This window comes from Bufo gargarizans, unplaced genomic scaffold, assembly GCF_014858855.1.
Source record: "Bufo gargarizans isolate SCDJY-AF-19 unplaced genomic scaffold, ASM1485885v1 original_scaffold_1458_pilon, whole genome shotgun sequence".
In the NCBI taxonomy this organism is placed as follows: domain Eukaryota; kingdom Metazoa; phylum Chordata; class Amphibia; order Anura; family Bufonidae; genus Bufo; species Bufo gargarizans.
The window spans coordinates 124,464-144,954 of NW_025334369.1; the positions used below are offsets into that span (position 1 = coordinate 124,464).

Below are 20,491 nucleotides of genomic sequence, written 5' to 3' on the forward strand. Positions count from 1 at the left end.
CTGGGAGGACTCTTCTCAGATCTATGTCCATGTGTCTCCTGTAACAAGCGTCTGTCCTCCATGATACTGATGACTGCTCCATGACCCGGGATCTCTTCTCCTGATCTCTGTAATAAATATTATATTTGTACATCCCGTCTCCTGGTATTTTTAGTCTGATCTTCTGTTGCTGTGAATTTGGTTAATAATGGCATCTACATCACAGAATCCAGTAGACCAAGGATGCCCAACCTGCGGCCCTCCAGCTCTTGCAAAACTACAACTCCCAGCATGCCCAGACAGCTTACAGCAGGGCCTGGTGAGAGTTGGAGTTTTAAGACAGCTGGAGGGCCACAGATTGAGAATCCCTGCAGTAGACTATGGGGACGGAAGGAATGATGTCACAGGGTGTAGAAGACATAAATGGGCTTGTCTGGTCTCGTATATCATATTCTCCATTCTTAACCATCTATTATTGGGCCAGTTTCAGATCTCTTATTGGGTTTCCCTTTTTGTCTCCCTCCTTATGGTGCAGCACCATGGGTTGTCTGAACGTAACTTAGAACCTACAGAAGGTCGGGGGCCTCTAATGCAGGTGGAAGGTTCTCTGGTAGGGTTCATACCAATCTTTAGGATTTTTTTGACCCCCGAACATTTCAGTAAAACTTTGAATTCGGTAATTTAATGTTTTTTTTTTGACTGCCAATCAACAAGCGTTTAACTCTTGTGCCCTTAGAAGCCATCACAGACCTGCCTACTAATGGCATGGCTGTGATTGGCCAGTGTAGCATGTGACCCAGCCTCTATATAAGCTGAAGTCACGTAGCGCTGCATGTCACTCTCCTCTTACTAGTGTAGGGAGAGGATGCTGCTGCTGTGAGGGAGAGAATAGGACAATCTATTTGTTATCAGAACTTTTGGTCAACTCTGCAAGATAGGTTTTTTTTTTTTTGGTACCCTCCCCTGAGCCCAGTGCCACAGAAAAATAAGTTTCAACCGTCTGTTAGGTGGGCGTCGGTGGCCATTTTGTGCAAGTTTAGTGCACCAGCACAGCATATGTGCCAGGGGGAGGGGAAAAAAATCTAGTTCAGCGACCCAGGGGGTGACATATTCACTTTTTTTTTTCTGTAAAGTGCCGCATATGTGAGTAATCAATTCAGTAAATCCATCTGTTAGATTCTGGGGGGACAATTATTTATATTTTTTTTTAACTAAAAACTACCTTTTGCGGCCTGCACTGCAAATCTGACAGTCCAATACAACCAGTCAATACTGCTGTTATATTGTTGGTTGACATTCACATTGTGACCGTGAAGTCATTGTAAAAAATTCGCCTGTCACACTTTTGTGTGACCAAGAAATTTTTCCTCTTTATGACACCGGCACTGCCTTACTGTCAGAGAACTTAATTGTTGACTATTGGCAGTTACATTGTCGCCTGACATAAACCATCTGTTTGGTGGGTGAATGCAAAGAATGAAAAGAGAGTCAAAGGAGGGACGTGGCCCAGGTCGTGGTGCTGCTGGTGGAGCTCCTGTTGCAGGGAGAGGACGTGGTCGATCTGTGCCAGCTACACGCACAAGTGAAACCCCTTCTTCAGGTGTGAGTAGGCGACAGAACCTGCAGCGGTATTCGGTCCGGCCTAATGCGGCTCTACGAATGGTGAGGCCAGAACAAGTAGAGGCAGTAGTGGACTGGGTGGCTGTCAGTGCCTACAGTTCCTTTACATTGTCTCCCGCCCAGTCTCCTGCCGAAAGACCACAGTTGGCACCTGCAGCCGATGTCCATCAGTCTTTCACCTCATCCCCTTGCAAATCAGCCAAGCAGTCTGAGCCCCAAGTCATGCAGCAGTCTCTTCTGCTTTTTGATGACTGTTAGCAGGGTTTCCCAGGGCCATCCACCTAGCCCTGCCCCAGAAGTGGAAGAGATTGAGTGCACCGATGCCCAACCACTTATCTTTCAAGATGAGTACATGACCATCGCAGCACGTCTCTGATGATAACGAAACACAGGTGCCAACTGCTGGGGCTTTCTGCAGACCGACAAGGAGGGCAGGGGTGAACACTGGGTGGAAGATGATGTGGAGGATGATGAGGTCCTCGACCCCACATGGAATCAAGGTCATGCGAGTGACCTGTGTAGTTTGGAGGAAGAGGCGGTGGTCGCACAGAGCCACCAGCACAGCAGAAGAGGGAACAGGGTGTAAAAGCGTCTGTTACATTCTTGGATGACATTCTACCGGTTTTGCCGTGAATAAACCCCTGCTCTGCATAGGTGACAGGGATCTGAATTTTAAAAAAATCATCAGTTCCATTGGTGGGTGATATGAACCCATTTTTGCCGTTAAAAAAACCCTGCTCTCCATAGGTGACAGGGACTTAAATTTCTAAAATTTGTCTTTAATTGCCGCACGCACCCAGCTTTCATTCGATTCTTCAGCTTTAATAACTTGTCCCACATTTCCGCTTGATAAAATTTCAGCCATTGACCTCCCTTGGATGTGGTCTCCCTTTCTCACGCTTCTTTCCAGCATGGAACCCTGATTCCCCGTAATCACCATGGTAGGCGCAGAAAAGAACATAGAAAGTTGATAGAGCAGATATCCAATTGGATCGTGGACGTCACGGGGACGTGTGACATGGTGGAGCAGTATGTGTGCATACGCCTACATGTACTGAATGACGGGTCTGCCCCCTTCAACTTCTGGGTCTCCAAATTGGGCACACAGCCTGAGCTTGCCCTTTACGCCTTGGAGGTGCTGGCCTGCCCTGCAGCCAGTGTATTATCTGAACGTGTATTCAGCACGGCAGGGGGCGTCACAGCCAACGTGGACAAGCTCACGTTCATTAAAATAAACCAGCCATGGATCCCTCAGGACTTGTCCGTTCCTTGTGCAGAATAGACATGTATACTGGCACTAAGCAGCCATTGTTATACTCCAGCGCACTTTCTCTTAGTTTTATTTTTTATATTTCCCAATGTTTTGGGGTGTACCCTAATTTGAACAAAAAAATTAAATAATAAAATAGAAAACAAAACCAAAGACCAGTGTTGGCTACCTCCTCTTCCTCCACTGCTGCTTCCACCTACACCGCCACATCAACCTCCTAGTCCATATGGACCTCGTCCTCCTAGATCAAGATTATTATTTTTTATTTTTACTTATTTGATGTTATTTTAAGTCACTTACCTATCCACATTTGTTTGCAGAGCACATGCCATGCTCTTAACCACATTTTGCTGCCTTTTGCAGCCCTCTAGCCCTTTCCATGACTTTTTTAGAGCCATTTTAGTGCTCCAAAGTTCGGGTCCCCATTGACTTTAATGAGGTTCGGGGTCAAATTCGGGTCCCGAACTCAAACTTTTTTGTGAAGTTCGGCCGAACCCGTCGAGCCCGAACATCCAGGTGTCCGCTCAACTCTATTCTCTGGATCTCCTGTGGGGGCACTTTATAAAACCGATTTGCAGTACAAATTCTTTGTTTAATGTTCCGATGTATTACAGCCCACATAGTTTTGTATGGATAGGTCAAGATTACCAGTCCTGACTCTGTCCCATAGGAGGCTAGGAGTTGGACCTAGGTCTGCCCCTAGGTTTAGTGTCTGTTAGCTTAGGAAGTGCATGTGCTCGCATCTCAAGCTAAGTCCTCAGTATCAGGCTGGCACACCAGAGGATCCTCCTGGGTGCCCGTACTGCATGTCGTAGTTTTAGTCCGGCTGCGTCTCGCTGTGCGCTGCCGCCGAAACTCCGCCCTGAAACGGAGCAGCAGTCCTGGGGCACACATGAACTAGCGGCAGGACGGATCCGACGGGGTGTTCACCCACCGCAACAGCCTGCCGGACTCCCCTGCCGCTGATATGAAAGTACCCTAATTAGGCTTAGGCCTCCTGCACACGAACATGTGCTTCCCGTTGCATATTGCGGACCCGCAATACACAGGTGCCTTTCCGTGGGCATTCTGCATCACAGATGCGGACCAATTCACTTTAATGGATCTGGAGGTGTCCTATCTTTTCGCGGAACGAACGGATCGTGGACATTAAAGTGAATGTGTCCACGATCCACTGTGGCAGCCCTGCGGTCGGTGTTCTTGCATTTGCGGGGCACACACATTCGTGTGCAGGAGACCTTGAGCAAATCAACCTTCAGATCATAGATTTAAAGTCAATTAGTACAAAAACTTCAATGTTAATGCTTTTCTGCACAGCATTAAAATGTATGGGCTTCGTGGAGCCAAACTTCATCTCGCCCAAAGTCGCGTGAGACTTTGGTGAGTTCCAACTGTGTTCATATCTGAGTATTTAAAAACAATTTAAATAGCAATCCGAACTTGGGTTTGGTACTGGCTGGTACCTTTACCAAAGCCCACTTTGGATTCCTATTTTAAATGGTTTTTAAATAAGCAGATATGAATACAGGACTAATGCCCACATTGTGCCCCCTCACAGTAGTTATGTCCTTCTTGTGCCCCCCTTTGGCCCCTAGTGCCCTCTCCAGCTCTATAAAGAAAAAAACACAAATACCTGCTTCCCTGATGATCGGCACATCCTGCGTTCCCAGCAGCAGCAGGACGCGCTCACACACACTTCACGCTGTTGGCTGTGCAGGCGGCTGATTCCTGGGGTTTTAGCGCTCCTCCCACTGCCACCAGCGTGGCCTGAGCGGGGAGCACCAGAGACCAGCGGAACAGTAAATCCGGGAGTGGGTGGCTTCCTGTTTCACCATGGAAATAAACCGCCCGACTCCCAAAAGTTGAAGTCCCATACTGGGACAAGTATAATAGGTAAAAAAAATAAAAAGCGTCTACCTAGCCGCCGTGGAGAGAGAGGAAGAGCACATGCCTGTGACGGTGAGAGTAGTGAGTAGCACCGATGCTACTGGACGTCAGTCTGCATCTGAAGACTCTGATTACTTAAAGGATGTGGTCCAGGCTATGCGGACAGAATTGAAAGAACTCCATCTGGAAGTGTCCCAGATAAAAGCAGGATCACCTCCAGAAATGACCCCAGTGCCACACACCACTCCACCCAGGATAACTCAAGCGCAGGGGCACGTCAAAAGAGTACCGCACTGTTGGGCCAGAGAGTGCCCAGAACAGACGAGGTCCGAGCCGATGTTAATCTTCCGACCGCCACAGTAGCTGGGTGTACTGCGGCGGTACACCAGAAGCTAGGCCCTATGCGTGAGGAACATGACCTGTATGCCAGCAGCCCCGTTATGGAAGCTGAGTTGGAAGGCAAGAAGGTACGCTGTCTAGTTAATACAGGGTCAGAGTGCACCCTTATGCCCCTGGAGTGCTTCCAAAAGCACTTCCGGCACATGATGGATCCCGAAGATGGGAGCATCATCAGGCTGACGGCTGACGATAACCGGGAGATGGACGTCCGAGGGATAGTCTGGATGCGGGTCCGACTGTTTGGGCAAGACGTCGGCAAGAAGGGGGTCGTGCTGGTGGACCATCTGCAGTACGCCGACCTGCAGGGTATTGCGATGTGAGGTCACGGTTAATGGGCAAACGAGGGTTACTCACAGTTTGTATGGAGTCCCTGGGCAGGCGTACAGCAGTAATAGAAAGGCTGGCACAGGGGTTCTCTGGGGCACACTCTGTATTTAGGGACCAGGCCTGATAGTGGATGAGGTGCCCTGGATGGTGCAGGTGTTTAATGTGCCTAGGGCAAGGTCCCTATAAGATTCGTGACGCCAGTGACTGTGACGGTGGCACATCGATTTATAGTTGTAATAAGTGAGGAACACAGGTTGTGGTCAACCAAACTTTTCTTTACTGGAAACAGTCCAACTTTATACAACTTGATTTCAGTTCCACTTTGCAGCAGTAATAAATAGCAGGCTTTACACATCAATGGCAGGTGTAACGTACTTTGCAAGATACTCAGAGGATAAAATCAACACTCACAGACCAGGCTGCACTATTCCTCAGATATCCTGGCTGTCTGTATTCCCAAGGCCCGTATGCCCTAATGCTGGCTTTAATCCTTGGTAGCAATCTTCCTCGGGTATTTATCATTGCTTTAAATTAATAATCCTTCTGCCCTTCAGCTTACTTGCCTAGCTGGAACCGATGGCTCTGCTCTGCTTTGGTTAGGGAACTGGGTTTCTCCCAGGAGGCAAACTCTTCTCCTGGGGTGAATCTTCTGCGCTAACAGAGGCTCAGGAACTTCAGGCAGGCTAGACTGCACTACTAGACAAGGCAAAATTGGGTAGATGTGGGTTAATGGACTAAAAAGCTGCGGTAACCTTAATGAAGTAGGTTCAAACACTCCTGAATACAAAATATAACAAAGTACAGATACCGCGCTAAATCTAAAGCGATCTATAGAGATAAATGTTACTAGGAACCAAAAAAGCAACTATATAATCTGCTACAAAGTGGATATCACAAGTCCATATTAAGCATGCGAAAAGACAGGTGTTACAAGTCTATGTTTCCCACGTGAATTAACAACCACTTCGCTTTGCTGCGCATAGACAAAGGCAGCTGTCTCATTCACCATGCGATGGACCCGCTATCCGCCTCTAACATGTAGTCAGATCTCGCTGTATGGCACCAACCGCTCGTTCCTAAACAAGTCAGGATTATCATGCGATGGACCTACTATCCGTCTCCAACAGGTGGTTAGATCTTGCTGTAGGGCTCCAGCCGTTCGTTCCAAACAAGTCAGGATTACCTTTATAAAGGACAAAGAGATGGTGCAATACCCTCAAAGCTTAGAGGTAAGAAAGTTTTATTCTACTCACAAGCATAAGTTTTCACATGCGTATAAAAATGCCCTTTTTTATACGCATGTGAAAACTTATGCTTGTGAGTAGAATAAAACTTTCTTACCTCTAAGCTTTGAGGGTATTGCACCATCTCTTTGTCCTTTATAAAGGTAATCCTGACTTGTTTGGAACGAACGGCTGGAGCCCTACAGCAAGATCTAACCACCTGTTGGAGACGGATAGTAGGTCCATCGCATGATAATCCTGACTTGTTTAGGAACGAGCGGTTGGTGCCATACAGCGAGATCTGACTACATGTTAGAGGCGGATAGCGGGTCCATCGCATGGTGAATGAGACAGCTGCCTTTGTCTATGCGCAGCAAAGCGAAGTGGTTGTTAATTCACGTGGGAAACATAGACTTGTAACACCTGTCTTTTCGCATGCTTAATATGGACTTGTGATATCCACTTTGTAGCAGATTATATAGTTGCTTTTTTGGTTCCTAGTAACATTTATCTCTATAGATCGCTTTAGATTTAGCGCGGTATCCGTACTTTGTTATATAGACTGCACCACTAGCCACCCGGACTGCACTGCACTTCCCTGTCTGGGCCTAACTATATATACTAAGGGCTCTCTATCTCCCTCTAGTGTCTAGGAGGCTGAGCTACACCCTAATAGGCCTGCTACCCAGATAACACAGGGAAATGAACATAAAAACATCACATTAATACAATAGTCATATTAACCCTTGTGTAGTGCCCACATTTACCTAGTGGGACACTACACATCCGCCCCGGAAAGGAATGAATGTGACCCTAGGTATGAATGTACTGAGGTACCTAGACCATCGACTCTATGCCAAAGAAGGGCCGAAGTATTGGCAACGGGCCACCACACACCGGCTGACCCAGAAGGTTTTACAACAGATGGTGAGGAGCTGTAGTCTGCAAAAGAGTAACATGTCCGGTCGGCCCTATTGGAGACGTGAAGGTGAAGGACCCTGGTGAAGATTCCACCTCGTCAAGAAAGGTGGGGGCTGAACGACGACTGAATGGACTGGAGGTCCTGATCGAGCTCGCTTATCAAGAGGAAACACAGACTTGCCCACTGGCAGCCTGGGCCCTCGCCATTGTGAAGAACGGGTGTGTGCCTGTACACTGCCTCAATGTTGAAGACTGTGAGCTGACCATTCCTGGAAACACCTTGCTGGCAAAAGTCTATGTGTCCAAAGGGGATGTCTCTTGACTACGGAGTTTCACGCTACAGCCTGATAGGAGATCAGCCTGGATCTATGCTGTAGAGGTTCATCAAAGGGAGACCCCGACAGCATACTGAAATGGTCGAGTGATCATACCTCGGATGGGGGTGGACTGCAAGACTCTGACTCCTGGACAACAGAAGTTGCTTGAAAACACCCTCTGGGAATTTCAAGAGGCATTCTCGTGACATGATGAGGACTTCGGGTGTGCTTCCGCCATTGAACACAAAATCCCTACCGGCGATGCGGCACCGATAAGGGAACGATACCGGCAAATCCCACCTAAAATGTACCAGGAAGTGAAGGATATGGTAGCCAGCATGTTGGAAAACCAGATGATCCAAGAGAGTCAAAGTCCTTAGGATGCTCCAGTAGTCTTGGTGCGAAAGAAAGATAGGAGCCTCCGGTTCTGCGTGGATTATCGGAAGCTGAATGCTCAGACCATCCGGGATGTTCACCCACTTCCACGGATTGAGGAGTCGTTTTAAGCCCTGAGCCACGCAAAGTTCTTCTCGACGCTTGACCTGGCCAGTGGATATTGGCAGGTACCGGGGGCCAAGAAAGACAAAGCGAAGACGGCTTTCATGCTATCTATGGGACTCTACAAGTTCAGCCGGATGCCATTCGGCCTGTCCAATGCCCCCGGGAACATTCTAGATGGAACACTGCCTAGGGGATCTCAACTTCGAGTCAGTATTGATATACCTGGACGACATAGTAGTGTTTGAGGCCTCCTTCGAAGATCACCTCCAGAAGCTGCAACAGGTTCTAGGACAGCTACGAGACCATGGGCTCAAGATCAAGCCCAATAAGTGCCTATTGTTTCGGCAACAGATCAAGTATTTGGGAAATGTGGTCACCCAAGAGGGGGTAAAGCCGGCCGTCAGCAAGGTGGAGGCCACCCAGAAGTGCCCCCCACCGCGTACACTGAGAGAGGTGCGGGCATTCATGGGACTGGCCGGCTACTACCGGAGTTTCATACCCAAATTTGCTCATTTGGTGGGCCATTTAAACAAATTATTAAGGGGCACTGCGGGGGGCCCAAAGAATCGCCCCATCGAGTGGGGATTCAGACAACAAGAGGCCTTTGAAGCAGTGAAGAAGGTGCTGATCAGTGACCCGATTCTAGCTTATGCATGGTTCGACGCCCCATTCCTTTTGTACACTGACAGAAGTCTACATGGTCTGGGGGCCGTTTTATCCCAATTCCAGGATGGACGCGAGAGAGTCTTTGCCTATAGCAGCCGGTCTCTGAGGGAATCAGAACGCAACCCTGACAACTACAGCTCCTTTAAATTGGAACTACTGGCACTGGTGTGGGCCATGACCGAAAGGTTCAGTGAGTACCTGAAAGGTGCAGAGGTGACCGTGATGATGGACAACAACCCGTTAGCACATCTGGAGAATGCCAAACTCGGTGCGCTTGAGCAGAGATGGTTGGCTCGCCTTTTTAAGTACCAATACTGCATCAAGTTTCGGTCAGGTAGGGAGAACAGCAATGCCGACACACTCTCCCGAGTCCCTGTAGGGTTGTCGGCTCAGAGTACCGACGAGGAGCTGGAGGATACTGAAACGCCTGACCTTGGTCGATTACCCGTGTTCTAGGACGTGGCACATTCAAGTGGGGTGGCGTCCAGGATGTCCCTAGTGCTGGGAAAGACATTGGCTGATTGAAACCCAGAATAGCTGCCCAGACTTGTGGAAAGTAAAGGAATGGGTTCAGGCTAAGATCTGGCCACGACCAGAAGAGCGAGCCCGACTGACCCCAGAGGCCAAAAGTTGTTGAGGCAGTGGCATAATTTGACCATTGCACAGGGCCTCCTGTGGCGTACCATATACTTAGTTGGAGCTGCAGTACCGACAACAGATTGTCATCCTCATGTCATTGGACCTGAAGCCGCCAGGGAAGCCCATGAAACGGGAGCCCATTTGAGAGCGACAAACGTTCAAGTGGCTCCAACGCTGGTATACTGTCCAGATCTGGCCGACATGGTGGCCGAGACATATCTTAAGTGTCGACCCTGCAGGCTGAGTAAGAGTACCGAACAGCGGGCTCCTGTCCAGGCCATCCGGACCTCAGCGCCCCTGCAGCTTCTGATGATTAATTATGTGCAGATTGGATACTCTACCCTGGGACACTCGTACTGTCTAGTCATGACAGATAACTTCACAAAGTATGCAGTGGCTGTACCCACCAGAAACCAGACAGCAGAGTCGGCCGCTGAAGCGGTCTGAAAACACTTTATACAGGTGTTCGGGTGTCCACAGAGAATACATTTGGACCAGGGGGCATGTTTTAAGGGTACTCTAATAAATGAATTGTACCAGCTGTATGGGAATGAACGCTCCCGCACCACCTTGTATCACCCCCAAGGAAACGGGGTGTGCGAACGCTTTAACCGCACCTTGCTCCAGATGCTGCGGACTCTGGAGGATAGCCAAAAGGCTCGGTGGCCCTAATACCTACCTGAACTAATGTGGGCCTATAACAACAGGGTACACAGTACCACCGGATACTCTCCACATATGCTCATGTTTGGGAGAGCCAGACGGGAGACTGAAGACATCCATATGCCCGACCCGATGGAGCCACCACCGAGAAGTACCACCGCCTGGGTGCAAGAGCACTGCTGCCGGCTGAGAACTATACACAAGGTTGTGGGGGACGCCTGGGGCAAGTGGTACACCCCAACCCGAGACCAGTGCAGAGGGATCGGTACGCCCCAGGTGATCGGGTGATGGTCAAAGCCAAACGGCCATCTGGGAAGTTGGATGGTCGGTGGGAGGAGGTCTCATACATGGTGAAAAGGAGGGTAGACCCTGCCATTCCAGTCTGAGGTAGAACCAGTAGGGACTGGGGGACCCTCACAAAACTTCCACCATAATATGTCGAGACGTAATTTTGACAAACCAGTGTGCATGGAGGAGATGCCTCCTCACTCTTAGAGTACAGAGGAAAGCCCCTCAGAGGAGGAGGGGGAGGAGAATTGATGGGTTGTCCCTGCCCAGGTACCCACAGAGGCCCCAGCTGTGGCGGGTTTGCCACCCAGAGAGAGTGCTGAGCAAGTAGTAGCTCCTCCCCTGACAGATATGCCTGATGTCCCCAGTACTTCTGAGCCCCTTACTCTGAGAGCGAGGCCCAATGCTGGTGTGCCTCCACTGCGCTTTGCACAGAAGGAGTTTGTATGGTGCTGGTTGCCTTGCCTAGTGGGGTGGCATGTGAGATTGTCAAACAGCTCTTCCTGTATAATGCTCATGCATAGTTAAACTTTAAGATTGTAATTTTGCATTTTGGCCACAGGAGGCCGCTGGTTCTCTGTTACAGCTAAGTGACTGCTGGATTTAAATATGTAGAGGATGACTCATGCTGCTGCTAGAAGAAGAACCAGGAAGTGTGAAAGAGAGAGAGCTGACATGCTGGAAGGATTTTTTGTGTGAGACTGAATCAGGTTCCATCTTGGTTGCCGAGTGCCCTGGAGTGATTGTCCCTCACCTAGATCCGGCCCTTAGGGATCGTTTCAGGAGGACTGCTACAGTGTTTGAACAGAAGTCTATCTACCGAGCAAGGCCGCGTGTACGATAAGGGACTGGTAGCCATCTCAGTTAAGAGGCATTCTCTGACACAGAACGGACACAGGTCAGTAAATATGTTTATTCATCGCAGTATATTAGTGGTGTCTGAAGCATCAAAGACTAACCCTAGGCCTGCAATTAGTTATTTAGTTAGTTAGGACTTGCATACTTGGCAGGCTTTACAGAATTGTTCTGCGGCACAGTATTGACTTGCAGGCTCTGCTGTGTGCGCCATTGACTAGGTTTGTTCTCTTTTGCTGGACAGCATCGACTTGCAGACTCTGCTGAGTGCGCCACCACGATAGGTCTATCCAACCGTACAGGCACAATGACTGTGGGCCCGGGGTATAAGAACTTTGGTGCACCTTCACATTGTTGTGTTTATATTACTGTTTTAGTAAAGTTTCTGTTTTTGCACAAAGCTGTGTGTTGTCACTTCCCTCGTCTGTGACCCACCCCGGTTCACGGTCTTACATCACATCCAGGGCCTCCCAGGTGACGTCTCCTCCAATGTAGATCTTCTCTGTCATCATTGTCTCCATTTGGTCCATACATCTTCACTCAGCCGCCTCGTCTCTGAGTGTGACACACAGACATCTTACACTGAACCAAAATATAAATGCAACACTTTCGGTTTTGCTCCCATTTTGCTTGAGCTGAACTCACAGATCTGAAGCATTTTCAACATACACAAAATACCTATTACTCTCAAATATTGTTCACAAATCTGTCTAAATCTTTGTTAGTGAGCACTTCTCCTTTGCCGAGATAATCCATCCCACCTCACAGGTGTGGCATCACACGACCGTCACCTAGAAGCTGAAAACATCCCAGTTCTTGCATGGCCAGCATACTCACCGGACATGTCACCCATTGAGCATGTTTGGGATGCTCTGGATCAGCGTATACAACAGCGTGTTCCAGTTCCTGTCAATATTCTGCATTTTTGCACAACTATTGAAGAGAAGTGGATCAACATTCCACAGGCCACAACCTGATCAACTCTCTATGCGACGGAGATGTGTTGCACTGCGTGAGGCAAATGGTGGCCACACCAGATACTGACTGTTTTTCTGCCCCCCCGGAAGGCTAAACTGTGCACATTTCAGAGTAGCCTTTTATTGTGGGCAGTCTAGGGCAATATTCATGCTGTCTAATCAACACCTTGACATGCCACATCTGTGAGGTGGGATAGATTATCTCGGCAAAGGAGAAGTGCTCACTCACACAGATTTAGGCCTCTTTCACATGGGTGAGTTTTCCGCGTGGGTGCAATGCGTGAGGTGAGCGCATTGCACCCGCACTGAATCCGGACCTATTCATTTCTATAGGGCTGTGCACATGGGCAGTGATTTTCACGCATCACTTGTGCGGTGCGTGAAAATCGCAGCATGTTCTATATTGTGCGTTTTTCACACAACACAGGCCCTATAGAAGTGAATGGGGATGCGTGAAAATCGCAAGCATCCGCAAGCAAGTGCGAATGCGGTGCGATTTTCACGCACGGTTGCTAGGAGATGATCGGGATGGGGACCAGATCATTATTATTTTCCCTTATAACATGGTTATAAGGGAAAATAATAGCATTCTTAAAACAGAACGCATAGTACAATAGGGTTGGAGGGGATAAAAAATAATATATAAAATTAACTCACCTTAATCCACTTGTTCGTGCAGCCCGGCTTCTCTTCTGCCTTCATCTATGAGGAAAAGGACCTGTGGTGACGTCACTGCGCTCATCACATGGTCCATCACATGATCCATCACCACAGGTCTTTTACCCAGGTCCTGAAGAGAGAAGACAGAAGAGAAGCTGGGCTCCACGAACAAGTGGATTAAGGTGAGTTTTATTTTTCTTTAACCCCTCCAGACCTATTTTACTATGCATTCTGTTTTAAGAATGATATTATTTTCCCTTATAACCATGTTATAAGGGAAAATAATACAATCTACAGAACACCTAACCAAAACCCGAACTTCTGTGAAGAAGTTCGGGTTTGGGTATCAAACATGCCGATTTTTCTTACGCGCGTGCAAAACGCATTACAATGTTTTGCACTCGCGTGGAAAAATCACGCATGTTACCGCAACGCACCCGCACCTTTTCCCGCAACGCCCGTGTGAAACCAGCCTTAGACAGATTTGTGAACAATCTTTGAGAGTAATGGGTCTTTTGTGTATGTAGAAAATGGTTCAGATCTTTGAGTTCTGCTAATGCAAAATGGGAGCAAAACCGAAAGTGTTGCGTTTATATTTTTGTTCAGTGTAGCTTCCTCCCTTCTCTATCATCATCTCCCAACCTGGAGTCCCCACAGTGTTAGGGCTCATACACACGACCGTGTGCTGGCCGGGCCCGTGATGCGGACCGCAAATTGCTTGAATGGGGTCCGCAATCTGCATCCAATGGTCCACACCGCAAAAAAGTAGTGCATGCACTACTTTTTCGCTGTGTGGAGGCACGGACAGATAACCCACAGAAGCACTCCGTAGTGTTTCCATGGGCTTCCGATTCATGCCTCCGTTCCGCATCTTCGTGATTGCAGTCCCATTCAAGTGAATTCAAGTGAGGCCTGTGTATTGCAGACCCCCTGTATGCTGCCCGCAATACGGCAATGGCCGTGTGCATGAGCCCTTATCCTGCTGCTCGCTGTGCCCCCCGATACCCCCAAATACTATCCTGAAGAAAAATGAGTGCCCCCATAGTAATAGCGCTCCTCATAGTCCCACCAATAGTAATTCCCTTCTAGAATGCCCCATTAGTAATACTGCCCCCTACAGGGCCCTAAACAGTGATAACGCTACCATGTGTTACTCCACCCCGAGGTTTCCTCCTCACACACATTCTCTCTGGCATCGTTTTCTCCCACAAAAAATATGCCAGAAAAATGTGTTTGGTTTTTTGTTTGTTTGTTTTTGCTTTCTATGTTTCTATGCATCAGTCTGGCACCGTCTGTCTTGCTTGCAGCGTTCGGGTGTCCGCCTGGCCGTGCAAACGGATCCGTCCAGAGTTACAATGGAAGTCAATGGGGGCGGATCCGTTCGAAGGTGACACAATATGGTGCATTTTTCAAACGGATCCGCCCCCATTGACTTTCAATGTAAAGTCTGGACGGATCCGTCTGAATACAAATTGTACTTAGACTTTTTTAGTAAAATATAATGCAAATGGTTCCGTTCTGAATGGATACCATCGTTTGCATTATAGGAGCGGATCTGTCTGTACAAATACCAGACGGATCCGCTCCGAATGCAAGTGTGAAAGTAGCTTTATTGCCCTGAGTTTCATATTTTGCATAGACGTTCAGATAAGATCTGGAGCTTGTGGTTTTCATAAAAAAATAAAAATAAAAAAGGAACGAAAAAACGCAATAAACAGCAAAAAAACATCACATAAAAACATTGGCCTAATTTATTACAACCAACAGCAGGACTTATAAAACCACAAGCGGGAAAAAAGCGATGTTTGAATTAACATTGAAATAATTGGGAATTTATCTTTGGTGCTAAATGTCAGTGAAAATCCATAACAAAAATCTGTCATGTGAACATTCCCCTAATCTACAGGAGCCGCCGGCTGATTGTGTCTGCACTCCAGTCCCAGGAGTTGTCAGCCAGGCCAGGTTGTCAGGCTCTCCTGTAGGGCCCCAGGTGTGCTGGATCAGCAGCCATTCCTCCCTATATAAAGGTGATGATGGAGTCTGGGGCCCCTCAGTGCAGATTGGCCCTTGTGCTGGAGCTTCACATCCCAGGATGGCGCTATCAGATGCCGAGAAGGCGGCTTTGGGGCCCTTGTTTGTGAAGATTGATGCTGACGCTGAGAAGATTGGAGGTGAAGCCATGGAGAGGTGAGCGGCAGAGCCAGATAGTCACTGCAACAAGGGGCTGGGAAGGAGGAGCTGATACATTGTTACACCTGGAGCTCCGCCCCCTGCACTACATGCAACAATGTATCCGATTTGCTAGGAACCTTCCAAACTACAGTCCAGATCCAGAAACAGAGCTGTTTATCTCAGTGGGGGAGGGGGATATGCTGCATGTCCATATGGATCTAAGGCTACCTGCACGCATTGTAGATTGGGGGGGGGGGGTGAAAAATGAAAATGTGATCGAGGTTTAAGGTTGGTTTCACACAATGTGTTGAACTCGTAGCATGTGTCTGCTAGAGCTCACGTCTTGACCTATGTAGCACTGATAGGATCACATAGCATTATATTGATTTATTAAGCTGTGTAACCCTTGGTGTTCTAGAATGTATTGGATGACCTTGACAAGTGAGTTCAGTACGTTAAAGTCAGTGTCTGCAAGAGCACCCGTCCTGACCTCCCAGCACTGACGGGGGGTTGCATAGGGTTATGTAACCTTTGAATTGGACAATGCAGTCAATGCATTGTCCAATTCAAAGTTTACATAGCAGAATAAATCAATATAAGGCCTCATGCACACGACCGTTGTGTGCATCCGTGGCCGTTGTGCCGTTTTCCGTATTTTTTTTTTTTCGCGGACCCATAGACTTTCAATGGGTCCATGGAAAAATCGGAAAATGATCCGTGTATCCTGTCCGTCAAAAAAATGTGACCTGTCCTATTTTTTGGGACGGACAACGGTTCACGGACCCATTCAAGTCAATGGGTCCGTGAAAGAACACGGATGCACACAAGATTGGCATCCGTTTCCGTGATCCGTGGCCGTAGGTTACTTTCATACAGACGGATCCGAAGATCCGTCTGCATAAAAGCTTTTTCATAGCTGAGTTTTCACTTCGTGAAAACTCAGATCCGACAGTATATTCTAACACAGAGGCGTTCCCATGGTGATGGGGACGCTTCTAGTTAGAATATACAACGAACTGTGTACATGACTGCTGCCTGGCAGCACCCGATCTCTCGTGATCCGTACAATTAACCCCTCAGGTGCCGCCTTTCATTGGTGGCCAGTGCGCCCCCCCCCTCCCTCCCTCTATTGTAATGATAACATTGGTGGCACAGTGTGCGCCCGCCCCCCCCTCCTCCTCCCTCTATTGTTTTAATACATTGGTGGCAGTGTGCGCCCCCCCTTTCTCCCTCTATTCTTTTAATACATTGGTGGCAGTGTGCAGCCTCCCCCCCCCCCCCCCCCCCAGATCATTGGTGGCAGCGGAGTTCCGATCGGAGTCCCAGTTTAATCGCTGGGGCTCCGATCGGTAACCATGGCAACGAGGACGCTACTGCAGTCCTGGTTGCCATGGTTACTTAGCCTTAGCAATAGTAGAAGATTCATACTTACCTGCTGCGATGTCTGCGTCCGGCCGGGAGCGCCTCCTACTGGTAAGTGACAGCAATGCGCCGCACAGACCTGTCACTTACCAGTAGGAGGAGCTCCCGGCCGGACACAGAGATCGCAGCAGCCAGGTAAGTATGATGCTTTTACTCCGCTGCCACCAATGATCGGGGGGGGGGGGGGCCGCACACTGCCACCAATGCTATTACAATAGAGGGAGGGAGGGGGGGGCGCACACTGCCACCAATGCTATTATTACAAGGGAGGGAGGGGGGGCGGGGGCGCACACTGCCACCAATGCTATTATTACAATGGAGGGAGGGGGGCGCACACTGCCACCAATGCTATTACAATAGAGGGAGGGAGGGAGGGAGGGGGGGGCGCACACTGCCACCAATGCTATTACAAGGGAGGGGGGGGCAGGGGCGCACACTGCCACCAATGCTATTACAAGGGAGGGGGGGCGGGGGCGCACACTGCCACCAATGCTATTATTACAGTAGAGGGAGGGAGGGGGGCGCACACTGCCACCAATGCTATTACAAAAGAGTGAGTGAGGGGGGGGGGGGCGGGGGCGCACACTGCCACCAATGCTATTACAAGGGAGGGAGGGGGGGGCGCACACTGCCACCAATGCTATTACAAGGGAGGGAAGGGGGGTACACACTGCCACCAATGCTATTACAAAAGAGGGAGGGAGGGGGGGGCGGGGGCGCACACTGCCACCAATGCTATTATTACAATAGAGGGAGGGGGCGGGGGGGCGCACACTGGCCACCAACGAGTTAACTACAGGGGAGGGAGGGGGGGGCCCACTGGCCACCAATGAGTTAAAAACAGGGGGGGGGGGGGGTCTGCCAGCAGGGGGCAGTCATGTCAGCAGGGGGCAGTCATGTACAGTTTTTTTTGTATATTCTAACCTGAAGCGTCCCCATCACCATGGGAACGCCTCTGTTAGAATATACTGTCGGATCTGAGTTTCACGATGTAGCTCATATCCGACAGTATATTCTAACAGAGGCGTTCCCATGGTGATGGGGACGCTTCAAGTTAAAATATACCATCGGATTGGAGAAAACTCTGATCCGATGGTATAAAAGAACTCCTGACTTTACATTGAAAGTCAATGGACGGATCCGTTTGAAATGGCACCATATTGTGTCAACGTCAAACGGATCCGTCCCCATTGACTTGCATTGTAATTCAGGACGGATCCGTTTGGCTCTGCACGGCCAGGCGGACACCAAAACGACTTTTTTTCATGTCCGTGGATCCTCCAAAAATCAAGGAAGACCCACGGACGAAAAAACGGTCACGGACCTACGGACCCCGTTTTTGCGGACCGTGAAAAAATACTGTTGTGTGCATGAGGCCTAATCCTATGCGACCCCCGTCAGTGCTGGGAGGTCAGGACGGGTGCTCTTGCAGACACTGAGTTTAACGTACTGAACTCACTTGTGTGCACCCAGCCTAAGAGGATTTTACAAGGGTTGATATTTCTCTCCTGTGATGCTGTTTGAGGGGTGGTGGTAAAGGCGGAATATAAATAGATCAGTTAAAGAGGACCTTTCATCAGTTTAGCCCTAGTCTAATTATGGCCTTACCTTTTATAGGGCTGCCCCCCTCCTTCTCCTCTGTTCCTCCGCTCTTGGCCCCGTTGATTTCAGCGCCTTTTTATATTATAATGAGCTGACTCTGTTATACTAGGCAGAGACTCGCAGTATCGCTGGGGGTGGTTGTCTTCTCCCTGGCTCTGAGCACATCCAATCGGAGCGCACCACTCTTGGCCAGGGAGAATGAGCTCTAATTGGATGTGCTCAGAGCCAGGGAGAAGAGAATCGCCCCCAGCGATACTGCGAGTCTCTGCCTAGTATAACCGAGTCAGCTCATTATAATATAAGGCACCAAATCAATGGGGCCATGAGTGGACGAACAGGGGCGTCTTTGGAAGAAAGTGCCATGGCATCAGTGGGGGCCACCCTATAAGGTAAGACCATAATTAGACTATGGCTAAACTGATGAAAGGCCATATGATCCTTATTAGAGGGGTTTTCCAGGATTTTTTATCCTGTTTTGCAGAGCGGCTCTACTCTTGTCTAAGTTCTATCTGGTATTGTATTTTTATTCAAATGGATAGGGCAGGGGCAGGCAACCTCCGGCACTCCAGGTGTTGTGAAACTACAACTCCCAGCATGCACACTTGCTCTGCTCTTCTCCTAACTCCCATAGAAATCAATGGAGCATGCTGGGAATTGTAGTTTCACAACAGCTGGAGTGCCGAAGGTTGCTGACCGTTGGGATAGGGCAAAGCTGTAATACCAGATATGTCCTGTGGGTGAGTGGCGCTGTTTCTGTTAATGGTTAACAACCCGTTTGGTGTTTAAATGGGATGAACATAGACAGGAAAAAAAAATGATTAAAGTGGGTTGTACAGGATTGGAAAAATGGCAATACCAGACACCATCATGGATGGTTGATGTGCTACTTTTGCATGAAGGCAGCCATGTCTTCCTAATGCTGTCACTCTGTTGACCCTCAGGAATTTTTATTTTATTTTTTGCCCACTTCACTGTCTGGACACTATAAATTTCTTTGGTACATCTGTGGGGTAGACATGTTCTCCTATGACCTCTTTCCTCAGTCTCTTCCAGCACCATCCAGACACCAAGTCCCACTTCACTCACATGGACGTGACCCCCGGCAGTCAGGATCTGAAGACACATGGAGGGAAGATCATCCACGCCATTAATGATGCCCTCAACCACTATGGAAATTTGCAGGAGAACTTGGCCACACTACGGGAGCTGCACACCAACAAGCTGAAGCTCAGTGTGGACACCATCAAGGTGAGGAGCAGATCTGTCCAGTGGTATACATAGTCTGCCACATTTTTTGAAATGGTGCCACTCTTGTCCATGGTGGTATCTGGTATTGCAGTTCTTCCTTACTTTCAATGGCTGAGCTGTAGAACCAGACACAACCCATGGACAACTGTGGAGCCATTTCTGTCAAATACATACACCCCCATCCTTCTAAGAATTGTGGTGTTGAGCATGCACTGACTCTATCATCCATCCCCAGCTGCTGTGTGGTTGTCTCCTGGAGGTCATCGGCAAGCATTTCCCGGATGTGGAGAAGTCTGCCTGTGAAAAGTTCCTCAATGAGGTTGCAGTTGCCCTGATCTCCAGCTGACCGGGAGGCATCTTCCTCAGATCTGTCTGTCTCCTGTAACAAGCGTCTGTCCTCCATGATACTGGTGACTGCTCCATGACCTGGGATCTCCATTATCTGTAATAAATATTATATACTTGTACATCCCGTCTCCTTCGGCTTATTTTAGTTTGAGCTTCTGTAATGGTCTATTTGGTCAATGGTGTGTACATCAGAATCCAGTAGATTATGGAGCTGGGGAGGAAGGAATGATGTCACAGGGTGTAAGAGGTGTAGAAGACATGAATGGGGTTGTCTGACTCCTATTCTATTATGGAGAATTCCCCCAACTTTAATCTGTGTACATTAGAGGACCTGCTCCATCTGTTATGTTTTAAGATCATTGATTAGTGTGCTGGTGTAATACTTCATGTCTCCAGTGGCGGTGCTGTAGGGAAACACTTCAGTTTCTCTCTGATTACAGCTGATCCTGGGTTAAGGTAAGGTGGTTCTTCCATCTAAAAAAAAAAAAAATTATTTTTAAGCTCCAT

At 48.7% G+C, this 20,491-nt stretch overlaps 1 protein-coding gene across 1 annotated transcript; it reads left to right on the forward strand.

Moving 5' to 3' along the window:
• Positions 1-15,284: 15,284 nt before the first annotated feature.
• Positions 15,285-20,041, forward strand: LOC122923311 (hemoglobin heart muscle subunit alpha-type-like). The gene is made up of 3 exons (XM_044274093.1): positions 15,285-15,379; positions 19,432-19,636; positions 19,872-20,041. The coding sequence occupies exons 1-3, from the start codon at positions 15,285-15,287 to the stop codon at positions 19,980-19,982; spliced, it is 411 nt and encodes a 136-aa protein (XP_044130028.1). The 3' UTR covers positions 19,983-20,041.
• The last annotated feature ends 450 nt before the right edge of the window (positions 20,042-20,491 follow it).